This window comes from Microtus pennsylvanicus, chromosome 14 (genome assembly GCF_037038515.1).
Source record: "Microtus pennsylvanicus isolate mMicPen1 chromosome 14, mMicPen1.hap1, whole genome shotgun sequence".
NCBI lineage: Eukaryota > Metazoa > Chordata > Mammalia > Rodentia > Cricetidae > Microtus > Microtus pennsylvanicus.
The window spans coordinates 71,618,330-71,631,359 of NC_134592.1; the positions used below are offsets into that span (position 1 = coordinate 71,618,330).

At 39.5% G+C, this 13,030-nt stretch overlaps 1 protein-coding gene and 1 pseudogene across 3 annotated transcripts in view; one reads left to right on the top strand and one right to left on the bottom strand.

The window, feature by feature from the left end:
• The window catches only part of Snx13 (sorting nexin 13), a 94,627-nt gene that overhangs the window by 39,334 nt on the left and 42,263 nt on the right, over window positions 1–13,030 (bottom strand). For all 3 annotated transcript variants that reach the window (XM_075948400.1, XM_075948401.1, XM_075948402.1), the window contains exons 6-9: window positions 9,191–9,312; window positions 9,007–9,108; window positions 7,775–7,863; window positions 1,139–1,222 (exon numbers count right to left, since the gene is read on the bottom strand). In XM_075948400.1, coding sequence (XP_075804515.1) covers window positions 1,139–1,222; window positions 7,775–7,863; window positions 9,007–9,108; window positions 9,191–9,312 — 397 coding nt within the window. The remainder of the gene's footprint in view (window positions 1–1,138; window positions 1,223–7,774; window positions 7,864–9,006; window positions 9,109–9,190; window positions 9,313–13,030) is intronic.
• LOC142835202 (small ribosomal subunit protein eS26 pseudogene) lies at window positions 10,488–11,294 on the top strand (annotated as a pseudogene).

A 13,030-nucleotide genomic window follows, 5' to 3' on the forward strand; every position in this document is an offset into this window, starting at 1 on the left:
CTTGCTTCTCATCAGAAAGTCCAGAACCACAACAGCAGACACAGCCGTACCCTGACGCTTGCTTCTCATCAGAAAGTCCAGAACCACAACAGCAGACACACTCGTACCCTGATGCTTGCTTCTCATCAGAAAGTCCAGAACCACAACAGCAGACACAGCCGTACCCTGACGCTTGCTTCTCATCAGAAAGTCCAGAACCACAACAGCAGACACAGCCGTACCCTGACGCTTGCTTCTCATCAGAAAGTCCAGAACCACAACAGCAGACACAGCCGTACCCTGACGCTTGCTTCTCATCAGAAAGTCCAGAACCACAACAGCAGACACAGCCGTACCCTGACGCTTGCTTCTCATCAGAAAGTCCAGAACCACAACAGCAGACACAGCCGTACCCTGACGCTTGCTTCTCACCAGAACCACAACAGCAGACACAGTCGTACCCTGACGCTTGCTTCTCATCAGAAACAAGCAGAGCAAAAAGACAAACTTATTTTTCCAACCACTCATCTTTAAAACTACTAAAAACTGTCGAACACTTTAGAGGAAATGGAAATATCCTGGAATCGTACAGTAAAACCTATTTTATGATAAGCAAAGGTTCAGTGAGCTTGATGTCAATTATGTCCATAAATCTTGAAAATCATACAAATACTATAGGAAACTGTTCAGAATAAAATAAAGACAAAGTGATATTTAGAATTATAAAAACTAAAGATCATTAAAAATGCTACATTTGTGGTGGGTACTCGAGTTTTATTTTTCCTTAGGTTTTTTTTTAAAGAAATTATGACATAAAAAGTCTAATTTGCACTACAGGGTGAATTATCTATGTCCAGATAAATAAACACACAGGACTAGAGTTCACAGCTGAGATCCTCCTGCTGGCCAGGCTCACACTGGATATGAGAGGGTGAGACACTGCTGGATGCATTCGTTGATGTGATTCATTACAATTTTTACAGTGGCCACTAAAATAGCAATAGTAATGCCATAATACTAAAGAAGATACTAGAAATGTAGAGACTAGATAGCTTCATTTCTTTAATATTCTGTTGATTGATCACTCTGATCTCCAAACTACATTTTTACTGCTAAAAACCTGTTTCAAAGACAAGTCACAATTTTAAGAGGTACTTACCATCCATATGACATATTGATTAATATAATCAGGATCACTGAGTTGATTTATTAATGGAAGAAGAATTCCTCGTGCAAGGATTTCCTAAAAATAAAATTAAAAAACAGACAGCTCAATTGTCTTCTCAAATCTAACCAGCATAAATTTTGTGAAACTACAGTAATTTATGGAACATGGAATCACTGCATTATCAAAGGTGTGCTACCACGCCCACGCTAATCAGCGAGATAAAAGTGTCAATACCAACTGAAACACATCCTAGGAGGCCCACACACAAGAGGGAGCCCATGCCTGATACTACCTGGAGGGCCAGGAGCCAGAGGGTACACGGCCCAAAGACCAAGGATAAAAGGAAACACGACTGGCTAAAAAAATTAACAAAATAATGAAATAAGTCCTAAGGATACTCTGCTATACTTGTAGACCAAAGCCCAGAATAACTGTCATCAGAGAGGCTTCATCCAGCAAATGATGGGAGTAGATGCAGAGACCAACATTAGATGGAGGTGGGAGAGAGAGACTGACAGGAGTGGAGGGGGAAACTGAAGTCAGGGTGTAATATATGAGAGAAGAATGGATAATAGACAGACAGACAGACAGACAGAACAAGCCACAACACTATGAAAACCAGAAGGGAATAAAAAACAATAAAAGAACACCTCTGGAATATTAGTATTTGTGTGAATTTTTAAAAGACAAAGTATTATATAAAGGTCTGTATGGATCCAAGCATCTATACAAATGTATTTTATAAAAGGGAAGTCACTCATCACTTTCACAACTGTCCACCTCAAGTGATGAGACAGACAAGCACCAGGTGGGGTCAGCACTGGCTACATCCGGGCAGCTGGTATACAGTGTCTTCTCTACCTGACTATTTTCCCAATAAAAAACGTGAAAAGTAAATGATAAAATCTACTCACATACTCTACATACAGTCCCATTTTTAGCAGTTTTTAAGACATTGTCTATTAAAACTCTGTCTTCCTCCTAATGTCTTACTAAAGAATCAATTATGCTTTGTGTCTTTCACACCATGCATTTCCATCCCATTCATTTCCCCGGCCCTTTGTATCTACTCTGCCTTTGTAACACGCCCCCACCAAATAAAATAAAACTTCAGAGGAAAAAAGGAAAAGAAAGAACAAATAGTGAGTCACACAGTAAATTCTTTTATCCATATACCTGTACATGCAAGTGTTCACTGCAAACAATAAATAAAAACATAAAATTTGCATATTAAAAAAATACTCTGGGCAGCTGCGGGATATCCCAGAGGAGTGTCAGGGAGGATCCAATGATGATGGTATACACCAGACCCAGGACTCACTGATGGACAAAATGATATACTGTGTGACACACTCAGGCTCCCAATGCCAGAAGGACGAATGGAGAGGTGTTGGAGAGGTGGGAAAGATGGAGAAGCAAAGAGAACTTTTTGGGTTTTATCTTGTTTGCCTGCTTGCTTTGGTTTGATGCAGGGGTGAGGGGAGGATATGGGGACATTGGAAGGTGAACAGAATTAGTGTGCATGATATGAAATTCCCAAAGAATCAATAAAGAAATTATGCTTTTAAAAAAAAGACTCAATTATCCCACTAAGTCTGCCCTGATCCTTTTAGCTAAAAGGTTTTCCATGTCCAAGTTTCAAACACATCTGTATAGGTTAACAGAGAGCCATCTATAATAGTCAAGCTTGTAGTCATGTTAGTTAGATTTTTGAGATGTACAGAGATGTATAGGGATTCTGCAAATCTTTCAGAGACCTTCAGAATATGGCATTTAAAGTGTTTTAAGAATTTAGGATGTTTCATGATAGTGAGACACATCTGCTCTTGGCAGCACCAAGAGGAAGATGGGCATTGAAGAGGCTCCTTATGGAGTTTGTTAGCCATTTGGACAAGAAACTGCTCTTGCCTGGACTGCTAGTTGGCATGCTATGTGAACTGAACATGCAGGACCCACAGAGAAAAGACTGCTGAACTTGCCTAAAGGTGAGACAATACTTTGGGGTTCCTGCTTCATGAAAGAGTCTGCAAGTGACTGACAAACTGCCAATATAGACAGAACTATCTTTGAAATTTCCTGCTTCATGGAAAAGACTGCTGGATACTATGGGCCTGTAGGCTGAAGATGGATGTCCTAATGGTACAAAAGAACTTTGGATGACTGTCCAGGCAGCAAGATGTCTCTGTCAACTCTAGAGTTTTGGAAATTGCTTACAATGAACTTACTGTTAAGAAAGAAATGGGTTAAATTAAGATATAAGTGTTAGCCAATAAGAAGTTAGAGCCAATGGGCCAAGCAGTAATCTAACTATTGCAGTTTCTGTGTGATTATTTCGGTTCTGGGTGGCCGGGATGAACAGCAGCTCCCTCCAACACAGCGGTGCCTGCATTTCTTGTGTTTGTGTCAGCACTTTCTCGTCATGCCTTACATCTCTGACACCGCAGCACTACCTAGGAACTGGTGTGTAAATGGAATTCCTTGACTGACCTAGCTACTTACTTTATATTTACCAGTCCTCTGCGATATTTAAGTCCAAGATGGGCATTTATTTACATGAATGGCAATGAAGGCTTAAGAACTTAGGACTGATGCTACTAACACACAAATTTTTAGTGGCATAACCATTTCTTGATGCATGTGATATGTTAAGTTATCAAAATTCATTTTTTGAGAATACTGGTGATGTTAACTTAATATTCACTTTCCTAACTAAAAGCCCAATTGATTCTCTTGGCAGATCTCTAGTTTATCAGTACCATTTGTTTTCATATACACATGAAATATAGTCATATATATGTTTATATACACACACATACAAAGACGTCTGTCTTTTTCTTTAAAGAAATATTTTGTATAATCCTGCATGAATAAACAGTTTTGCCAACAGCTATTACCCCATGATAAATTAATAATTTTAACAAGCAGTAATCCAGGCAGCAGTAATTTCTAGAAATTGAGATTTTTTAGAGTTCTAGATTGTAAGGAATATAGTCAATTTCTAACTTTTTGTTTCTTTATTTTACTTCTAAGACAGGATCTCAAGAAACAGAGGCTACCTCAAACATTCTATGTTGATGTTGTATTCCCCTCTGCATGCTATGAATATGCTTATTAGCATTGGTTAATAAAGAATCTGCTTTGGCCTATAGCAGGTCAGAATGTAGCCAGACTGGAAGAGAGATAGAGATAGAGTAGGTGAAATCAAGGAGAAAGACGCCAGCTAACAGCCATAACCTTACTGGCTGGCCACTGCCTCATGGTAATACACACATTAATGAAAATATGAAAATGGGTTAACTGAAGATGTGAGACTTAGATAATAAGAAGCCTGAACTAATAGGCCAAACAGTGTTGTAATTATAGTTTCTGTGTTATTATTCAGATCTGAGCGGCTGGGAAATGAAAGAGCAGTCTCCATCTACTCTATGTAGCTGAGGATGACCCTCAATGACTAATCCTCCTGCCCAAGCCTCCTAATGTTCGATACTACAGGCATGAGCCACAATACTCTTTTTTAAAAATATATTTCAAATTTCTTTCTTCAAATTCTGTTTCTTTTTTTGGTTTTTTTGAGACAGGGTTTCTCTGTGGCTTTGGAGCCTGTTGTTTCTGACCCACATGTTCAAATTTTAAAATGTACTTTCTAAGCAGAAAATTCAATCCCCAAAATCATTTTTCAGAGTTTCTTTTCAAAATAATAAATTGAAAATAACTGTGATTTTAGGCTTATTATTTTAAAAAAATCAGTGCAGCAGTCTTAGAAAATTACTATGGTCTTTGAAACTCTCCTTATACAATCTGGCTAGTCAAAGCTTGTTACAGGACTCTACTGTACCCTGCAATCCATGCAGCGCCACAGCAGGTAGCCTCTGGCTTGCAGTTCTGAGTTTAAGACCCCACATACCTCTCACTTTTTTATTCCATATGTAGGAGTGCACACACAGAAGCACACAACTCAGCACTTGTAGAGGGCAGAGGAAAACCTGAATGGTCTCCTCCCACTGTGTGGGCTCTGAAGACTAAACTCAGATCTTCAAGCTTAGTGGCATTTCCCTTTACCCAGTGAGCCTTCTTGCTGGCCTAAGACCTCAAATTTCTAAAGGACTGCCCAAATGCCAATATGAAAACCTCACATAAAGTTACTGAAGCCATGATTCCTTCAGTGAATAAAACACAGAATGGAGACAATGGATATCCATTTAAACAGCAATTACCTCAGACAAATACTGCATTGATACAATCTATGCAACAACAACAAAAATCAATACACCAGAAAGAGATTTTAACCTATTATTGAACCTAAGCAAAATATCTGCTGTAAAAGTTTGAATTTAAATACTGAGAAAGAAAACTGACAAAGGACGAAAAGAGCAATGAACAAAACTGCCTGGTTGAATGCAGTGTTGTAGTACACTAGATTTGACCAAAAAGCAATCTATAGTGAGACAATGGCTGACTGCCTTCCTATATATTTTTAAACAGCAGCTTCACTTCACGACACCGCACCTCCATTCTTGACCGCACAGGAGCACGCAACACAACCAGCAGGGGAGCTGCTGGTTTGGTAACTGCTATGTACCACACACTGTGTTAACCACTAGACTCACAACAGTGTAGATAAATAGTAGGCATGGCCTCAGTTTACAGTTCATTATGAAGAAAAACACCAAGTTAATAAACAATAAAAAAACATTATCACTTAAAGGGGATAAATACTAAGAAGGAAAAAACTGTCTTCAGTACAGGGAAATACGAAGGAACTTGAAATTCAGTGGTCACAAAGGAATCTCTAATGAGGGATACTGAGACACAAAACTGAAGACAGTAAGGCTAAGAGAGTAACAACATCATTCTGAGTAAGACCAGCAAAGGCATGACACAACTATCGATGAGTGAAACAAAAAATGGTACTTCTTGGAGAGAAAATTTGTGTAACTAGAGCTGACTGGTGACGGAACTTTTATCCTCAACTAAACTCTAGCTGCTTACTTGAACCATCTTCCAAATTAAACCTCAACCTTCCTTCATCTTTCTACCTTACATTTTAACAAGAATCCACCCAAAGGAGTTTAGCCATAACGTTCTCTTCCGCACTCTTGGTGTCTCATCATCCTGGCCCACCTCCAACAAGAATCCTAATGAGGTGTCTACTACAAACCCTGAGACTTACAAAGGTGACTTGCCTGCATGATGAGCTGGTGCGATCGATAATGGTGCAAATATTCCAGGTATAGCCAATCACTTTCTAACTGGATTCAAGACTGTCTGTGTGAGACTGGAACCCACACCTGACACTGGTATAAGGGGCAAGAACCTGAGAGTAGACAGATCACGGCTTAAAGGGAAACCTACTACTGTCCTGCTAAAGGAATGTAGCGGTAAAGTGACTGCTGGTGGCATACTGTGATGCCCTGACCAGAGAAGTTGTTGCGGTGGAGTGGAATTAACAGAGACCCACGACTGGATAGTGTGCAGAGACTGAGTCTTTGGATCACTCATCTGTAAAAGTGGTGTTTTCACCAATCCCTTCCCCTCAGAGCTCAGGGAGCTATGCAAAGGAGGAACCAAAGGATTCTAAGAGCCAGAGGTGATAGATGACTCCAAGGAAACATCTTCCAGCCACAACAGGACTCACATTTGAACTCAGAGACGAGACAGCGTACATGAAACCTGCACAGGTTCCAGACAGACGGGGTTCCAGCACTGAGAGGGAGAAGCAGACACAGCATCCCACCTCTAACCAAGGAACTGTCTGTAACTGATGCCACTGCAAAGAGAAAACCACTTTTCTCCAGTGGAATGTCACTGATCTATCAGCCACACTTCGGGGAGGGCCCCACGCCTGGGAAGAGTTGAACCACAAAGAACAAACTCAGCAGGATGTTGCGGACTTTTTGTTCCATTTTGTTTTGTTCAGCATGTTTTGTCATGATGGACTTTTGTGTGATTTTCCCTTTTGTGGGATTTTTTTGTGTTCCTTGGTTTTCTTTTGTTTTGAGAGAGACGAGAGACGTAAAGAGGAACATAAAGTTGGGTGGATAGGGAGGTAGGGTGGAACTCAGAGAGGAAACGATGAAAATATATTGCATGAATCATTTTTCAATTAAAAAGAAAAGTCTGTCTGTATGATAACCAAATATTAAAGTTCCAGGCTCTAAGGCAGCTCTCAAAGTATTGGCCAGTGACTTCTGGAGGATTCAGAAAAGATCCCCAAGTTAATTTCTCCCATTCAAATACTAACCAGGCCCAACCCTGATTAGCTTATGCCATCAGACAAGATTGGGTGTGTTCAAGGTGGTATGGCCATAGACCCAAAATCCTTTCTCAAAGAATGAGCTGAGCCAAAGTCCACTTTCATAATGATACCAAGCCCTTATTTACATTGGCACGCTCATGGGACAAGAAGGCATTCAATGATGTCACTGACCTACCAGCTAATGATCTTCTGCTTTAAAATTTGTTTTTGTATTTTATGACACATACTTATTAAAGATGAAGAATCACATTTTAAAAAGCTCCTCAGTGTTTCCATAATTCTGAAGTTTAACTGGGTCTCAAGGCCAAAGATTTTGAGAACTACTGCTCTCAGTTCCCTTACATCATTATTGGGTATGAGTTTACGCTTACCCTGACAAAGTATCGCATGATCTTGTTCTGGAAATCTCCAGGAGGTAGCAATAAATATAATAAAACCTCACACAAATCCCTTAGGAATCCTAAAAACAGAAAAAGTAGCCATAATAACATTAGAAAATCTAAAGTCTCTACCTACTCTTATGTAAGACACAGTTTTAAAAGGCTCGTGTTCATCACAGCTTCCTGCTTCAGCACTTACACATCAGCATTCACTAAGTCGCTGCCACTACTCTCCAAATAGTTACTACTCACTAATCAAACTCACATCCGTCTGAGCCAGGCTGATTAATCATGAGAAACTTTAAACACAAAATTGGTTTTCTCTAAGGCAGCTTTAAATATACAATATACTTTTCATTTCTATTATGTATTACTTTTGCATACTTAGAAGGTTCCTATGCACATTCAGGAAAAAGAACCACTTCTACAGTCGCAGATGTGTGAACACTGCAGGATGAGCTCCTCCAGTCTACTCATTTAAGAAAGCTCTCCCATGCAAGTTCTTCACAGCACTGTAGGTACTTGTTCTTTAACTATGACTTCACACACCACTAATCAACTGGTGGTGAAAATTAAACTTAATAACTATAAACAGGAAACTATAAAGAAGAAAAAAGGGGAAAGAAAATAATAGAAAAGGCAAGAAAATAGTTTAGCACGTTCCAAACCTGAAGAAAAGCAATGCTTCCTTATGGTTATTCCCACACAAACACTTCCTGGGAAACAATTTAATAGCTAATCCCATTGGTAAAATTACATTCCAAATAGTAAAGATCTAATTGTGGACTAAACTAAAATTAAAACAAAAAAAAATCAAGAAAGAGCAAAAATTATCTAACTTCCCACCAAGTGAAATTTTATTGAAACAACAAGAAACACTTATTCCAGTAACTAGTAACATAAAATAGCACATAATAATCTAAATATTTTATTTGAAATTAATTAGAAAAGAGTTTAGGGAAACAGGTATACTCTTAGGGTATAGATAATAAATTGAAGAACCAGAAATTACTCTAATTCTTAAAATGTTAAGCGTTCTGCTGTTTAAAAGGTAAGCTTCAAGATGAGAAACGTACATGGAGGCTACATGTAAGAGTTACAATAAAGTCGTGTCTTCTCTCTGCAAGCTGTCTTGTGCAAGAACAACGCCACCTAAGATTTGTCCTGCTAACTTGCCTCTAACCTGAGACTGTTCACAAAAGAGCTTATATTAAAAATTAAACCTTCTTCATCTTTGGGAGAAGTGCACACTAGGTCCCGGCAAACATCCTTCTCCATTTCAACTTCAACTTCAAAAAAGGTCTCCACCAGATCCTCTGCTGTACCTAGAACAACAGGGAACAGCTGAGAATGGGCAGAGAAGAACGACTGTTAAATCCTAACATTCAAATGAAATGAAGTCAGTACCTTTGACTTGATCATCTTTCTCTGTTGCTCTCTGCTGAGCCTTTCTGAATACTCGCAGGTGAGTGCCAAAGTCATCAACAATGCGTGTAGTAAAATAAGGCTGCCAGTCTATTTCTTTTGACCTTATAGAAAAAAACATTAAATCATTATATAAATGCTTTGCAGACAGGAGTCAGACTCCCTGGAGTTACAGGCAGCTGCAAGCTGTCATAGTGGTAAGAAGCAAAGGTCCTCTGCGAGATCCTCCAGCTCCTCAGGCTCAGATTTTGTTCCTTTCATATTTTAATGTTTATACCTTAGATGTTCCTACTTAAGACTCTGAGTATATCAGCTCTTATTTCACTTAGTCTTCTGACAATATATTTTAATTAGTATCAAAAGGCATAAAAATACAATTTAAATTCTTAAAAACTGGTAAAAATAGTAAAAAAAAAAATAGTAAAAAAAAAGCTGCCCATGGGTACATCTTATAATTTCTTACCCCAGATACAAAAATACCTGAGAGATTCAGAATGTTTCTATCTGCTTAGGAGTATTTCAAACACTTCTTGGTTTCTTCTGAATCCATTCTAAATTGTCCACTCTTTTTTCTTACATATACTAACATTTAAAACTATCACCACTAAATAACAAGACATATAGAACCACTGGGCTAAAAGGTCATGACAAGTATAACATGTATAAAACTCTTCAGAATACAAAATGTTGAATATGAATCTTATGAAATCATTTAGTGCTCTATCTCAACAGCAACAAACTTCAAAAAACATTTTAGTAACTAGTCAAACAAGTAAGAACAGCACATAATTCTGTTAACACTTTCAGGAGTATACCTAGGACAAGCAAAGTAAGATTCTGGGCCACAAGAGAACCCAGGGCAATGGGAGTAGATAGAACACATGCATTGACCCCTGGCGATACATATACAATGAACAACTTGTGGAGATGTTCATTTCATGGCTGGCCCTCTTTATTTATTTTCTATCAGAGGCTTTGCATTGTAGTGAATAAACCAGTTTTAACAAGAAAGAAAGAAAGAAAGAAAGAAAGAAAGAAAGAAAGAAGGAAGGAAGGAAGGAAGGAAGGAAGGAAGGAAGGAAGGAAGGAAGGAAGGAAGGAAGGAAGGAAGGACGGAAGGACGGACGGACGGACGGACGGACGGACGGACGGACGGACGGAAGGACGGAAGGACGGAAGGAAGGAAGGAAGGAAGGAAGGAAGGAAGGAAGGAAGGAAGGACGGAAGGAAGGAAGGAAGGACAGTGACTGAGGAGCACAGTGGACAAGTGACAGGCAGCATGCACGCTCTGCCTCTGCTGTGCGGCCAGCCTTCCACCAAGCGGTCTGCTGCTCACAAGGAAATCTCCATAAAATCTGCATCCAAACCCAGTTGTTGTGAGGGAACTGACAGCAGCAATCCACTGAGACCGTACAGACCCCTTCCAAACACACCTCGTCTATGCGTCATCAAGGCACTGCTAGAGTTTGACAGGCACAAGAAGGCCAAATCAAGTACAAGGAAGCAAAAAAATGACAGTGTCCTCAATCTTTAGGAGCTGAGAAAGGATCAGCACTCTCAAAATATAAGCACATTTTTAGGCATGCAAACAAACCTGGTAGCAATATTATGAGTCTCTATAAAATCTGAAACAAAAACTTAAGCCTAGAAGTCACCAGAGTCCCATCCCTACTACCCCCATTCCCTTATTCAAAAATAAATAAATAAACTCAGCTTCTTTCGGGTCTTGGCTCCAAGACAACCAAAAAAAGAAGGAACAACAGTTGCGCCAAAATGGACCACTGCCATGTGCAGCCAATTCGCTGCACTAACTGTGCCCGCTATGTGCCCAAGAACAAGGCCATTAAAGAAGTTCGTCATTCAGAACATTGTAGAGGCTGCTGCTGTCAGGAACATATCCAAAGCAAGTGTCTTCAACTCCTATGTGCTCCCCAAACTCTATGTCAAGCTGCATTACTATGTGCACTGTGCTACTCACAGCAAGGTGGTCACAAATCGATGTCATGACACTTGGAAGGACTGAACGTCCCCACCACAATTCAGACCTGCTGCTGCTGCACCCCAGTCTCCACCAAAGCCCATGTAAAGAGGTGGCTTCATAAAGACAGAGGAAGAAAACACCTTGGAAAAATAAAATGGGACTTATACTTTAAAAAAAAGAAAAAACCTCAACCCAGCCATGTTGACACACGTGTACCCAAAGCAAGCAAAAGCTGAAGGCTCTCAAATCAGAGGTCAGCCTGGGCTACACAGTGAACTAGAGACCAGTCTTGACTATACAGTGAAATGGTGACCTTAAAAACCATTTAAGTCACAATCAACGTGAGCAACTTTCAGTTTTGTAAAATATAGCATACTCACTACAGGATAAATTATTCCACAAAAGGTTTCTTGTAACTAGTTTGGAAAAAATGATATAGAGAATTGCATATCTGTTTTCCTTTATAGAACAATGCCATTTATTAATTTACTGAATTGCTCCAAAAATTAGAAGCATTTCAAACTCATATCAATTCATCGGAACATCTGACATATAAAATAAGACCATCATGTAATACAAATATTTAATATAGACTATTCAAACATTTAAATCTAGATCTCTATTTTTCAAAATGGAAATATGTTGAGGGTTAAAAAAAAACAGCACACCACCTCTATTTGACTTTCTTACAATTACATGTAGTCTAGACAAAATCGCAACTCCCAGAGAACAAGAAGGACAGTACTACCGTTTTCTATTGCAAACAGGAGGGCTACACTAAAAATGTTTAATGTCTGTCTTGACAAAGGCGGGCAACAGTTTAGCAATGGTGTGCTCTATAAAATGGTACATGATAAATATGCAAGAAATGGGCCATGAGCCTGGGGGTGGAGGCGCACACCTTTAGTCCCAGCACTTGGGAGGCAGAAGTAGGCAGATCTCTGTGAGTTCAAGGCCAGCCTGGCCTACTGAGCGAGTTCCAGGACAGCCAGGAAAGACACACAGAGAACCTTGTCTCGGAAAAAAAACCAAAAACAACACAAAAAAAACGAAGAAGAATGAGACATGATTGTTAATAAAAGCCACTCGGCTACACATTCATGACCTCAACCACTCTAAGTAATGACTACCGTCTAGGCCCTTTGTTCACTTTGTTTACAATACTCCTAACTACTGTGCTAAAGACCTGTGCATTGCTACCCAGGAATCTAATCCCCCCTCCCTCTCTCCTTCCTCACCCCCTGTCTCTGTCTCTCAGTCTCTGTCTCTGTCTCTCGGTCTCTCTGTCTCTGTCTGTCTCAGTCTCTCGGTCTCTCTCTCTCTCTCTCTCTCACACACACACACCAAATAAAAATGTAATCTAAATGGCACATCTGCATCATATCCTCTTCCCTCAGAGAGGGAGCAGAACACTTGTAAGATCGAGAGCAAGGGGAAGATCAGCAGCAAAACAGCACCCACCAGCAACAACAGGGCAGCAATACACACAGACCTGGAGCTGCAGGGCTGCACGTACGCACAGGACCTGCACAGATCAAGGCAGCCACAATTCTGTTTTCCATCTTAAAAGAGGGCAGGAGAACATAAAAGGACATCTTACATATCTTCATTGCTGCTCATCATATGTTTAATTGCCTATCTGTGGCTATAAAGGAAAATGCCATATTTATAAAATGTCATTTTCTCCTTTAAATTTCTTGAGTTAGCTATATTTACCCATAAACTGAAAACCCAAAATTTACTGTATTTCCGGCATTTTTGTCATTATTATATATAATATTTACAAAACAGCTGAAATTATACAGCACACTATTTTGAAAGCCTTCATTTTAATAACATTT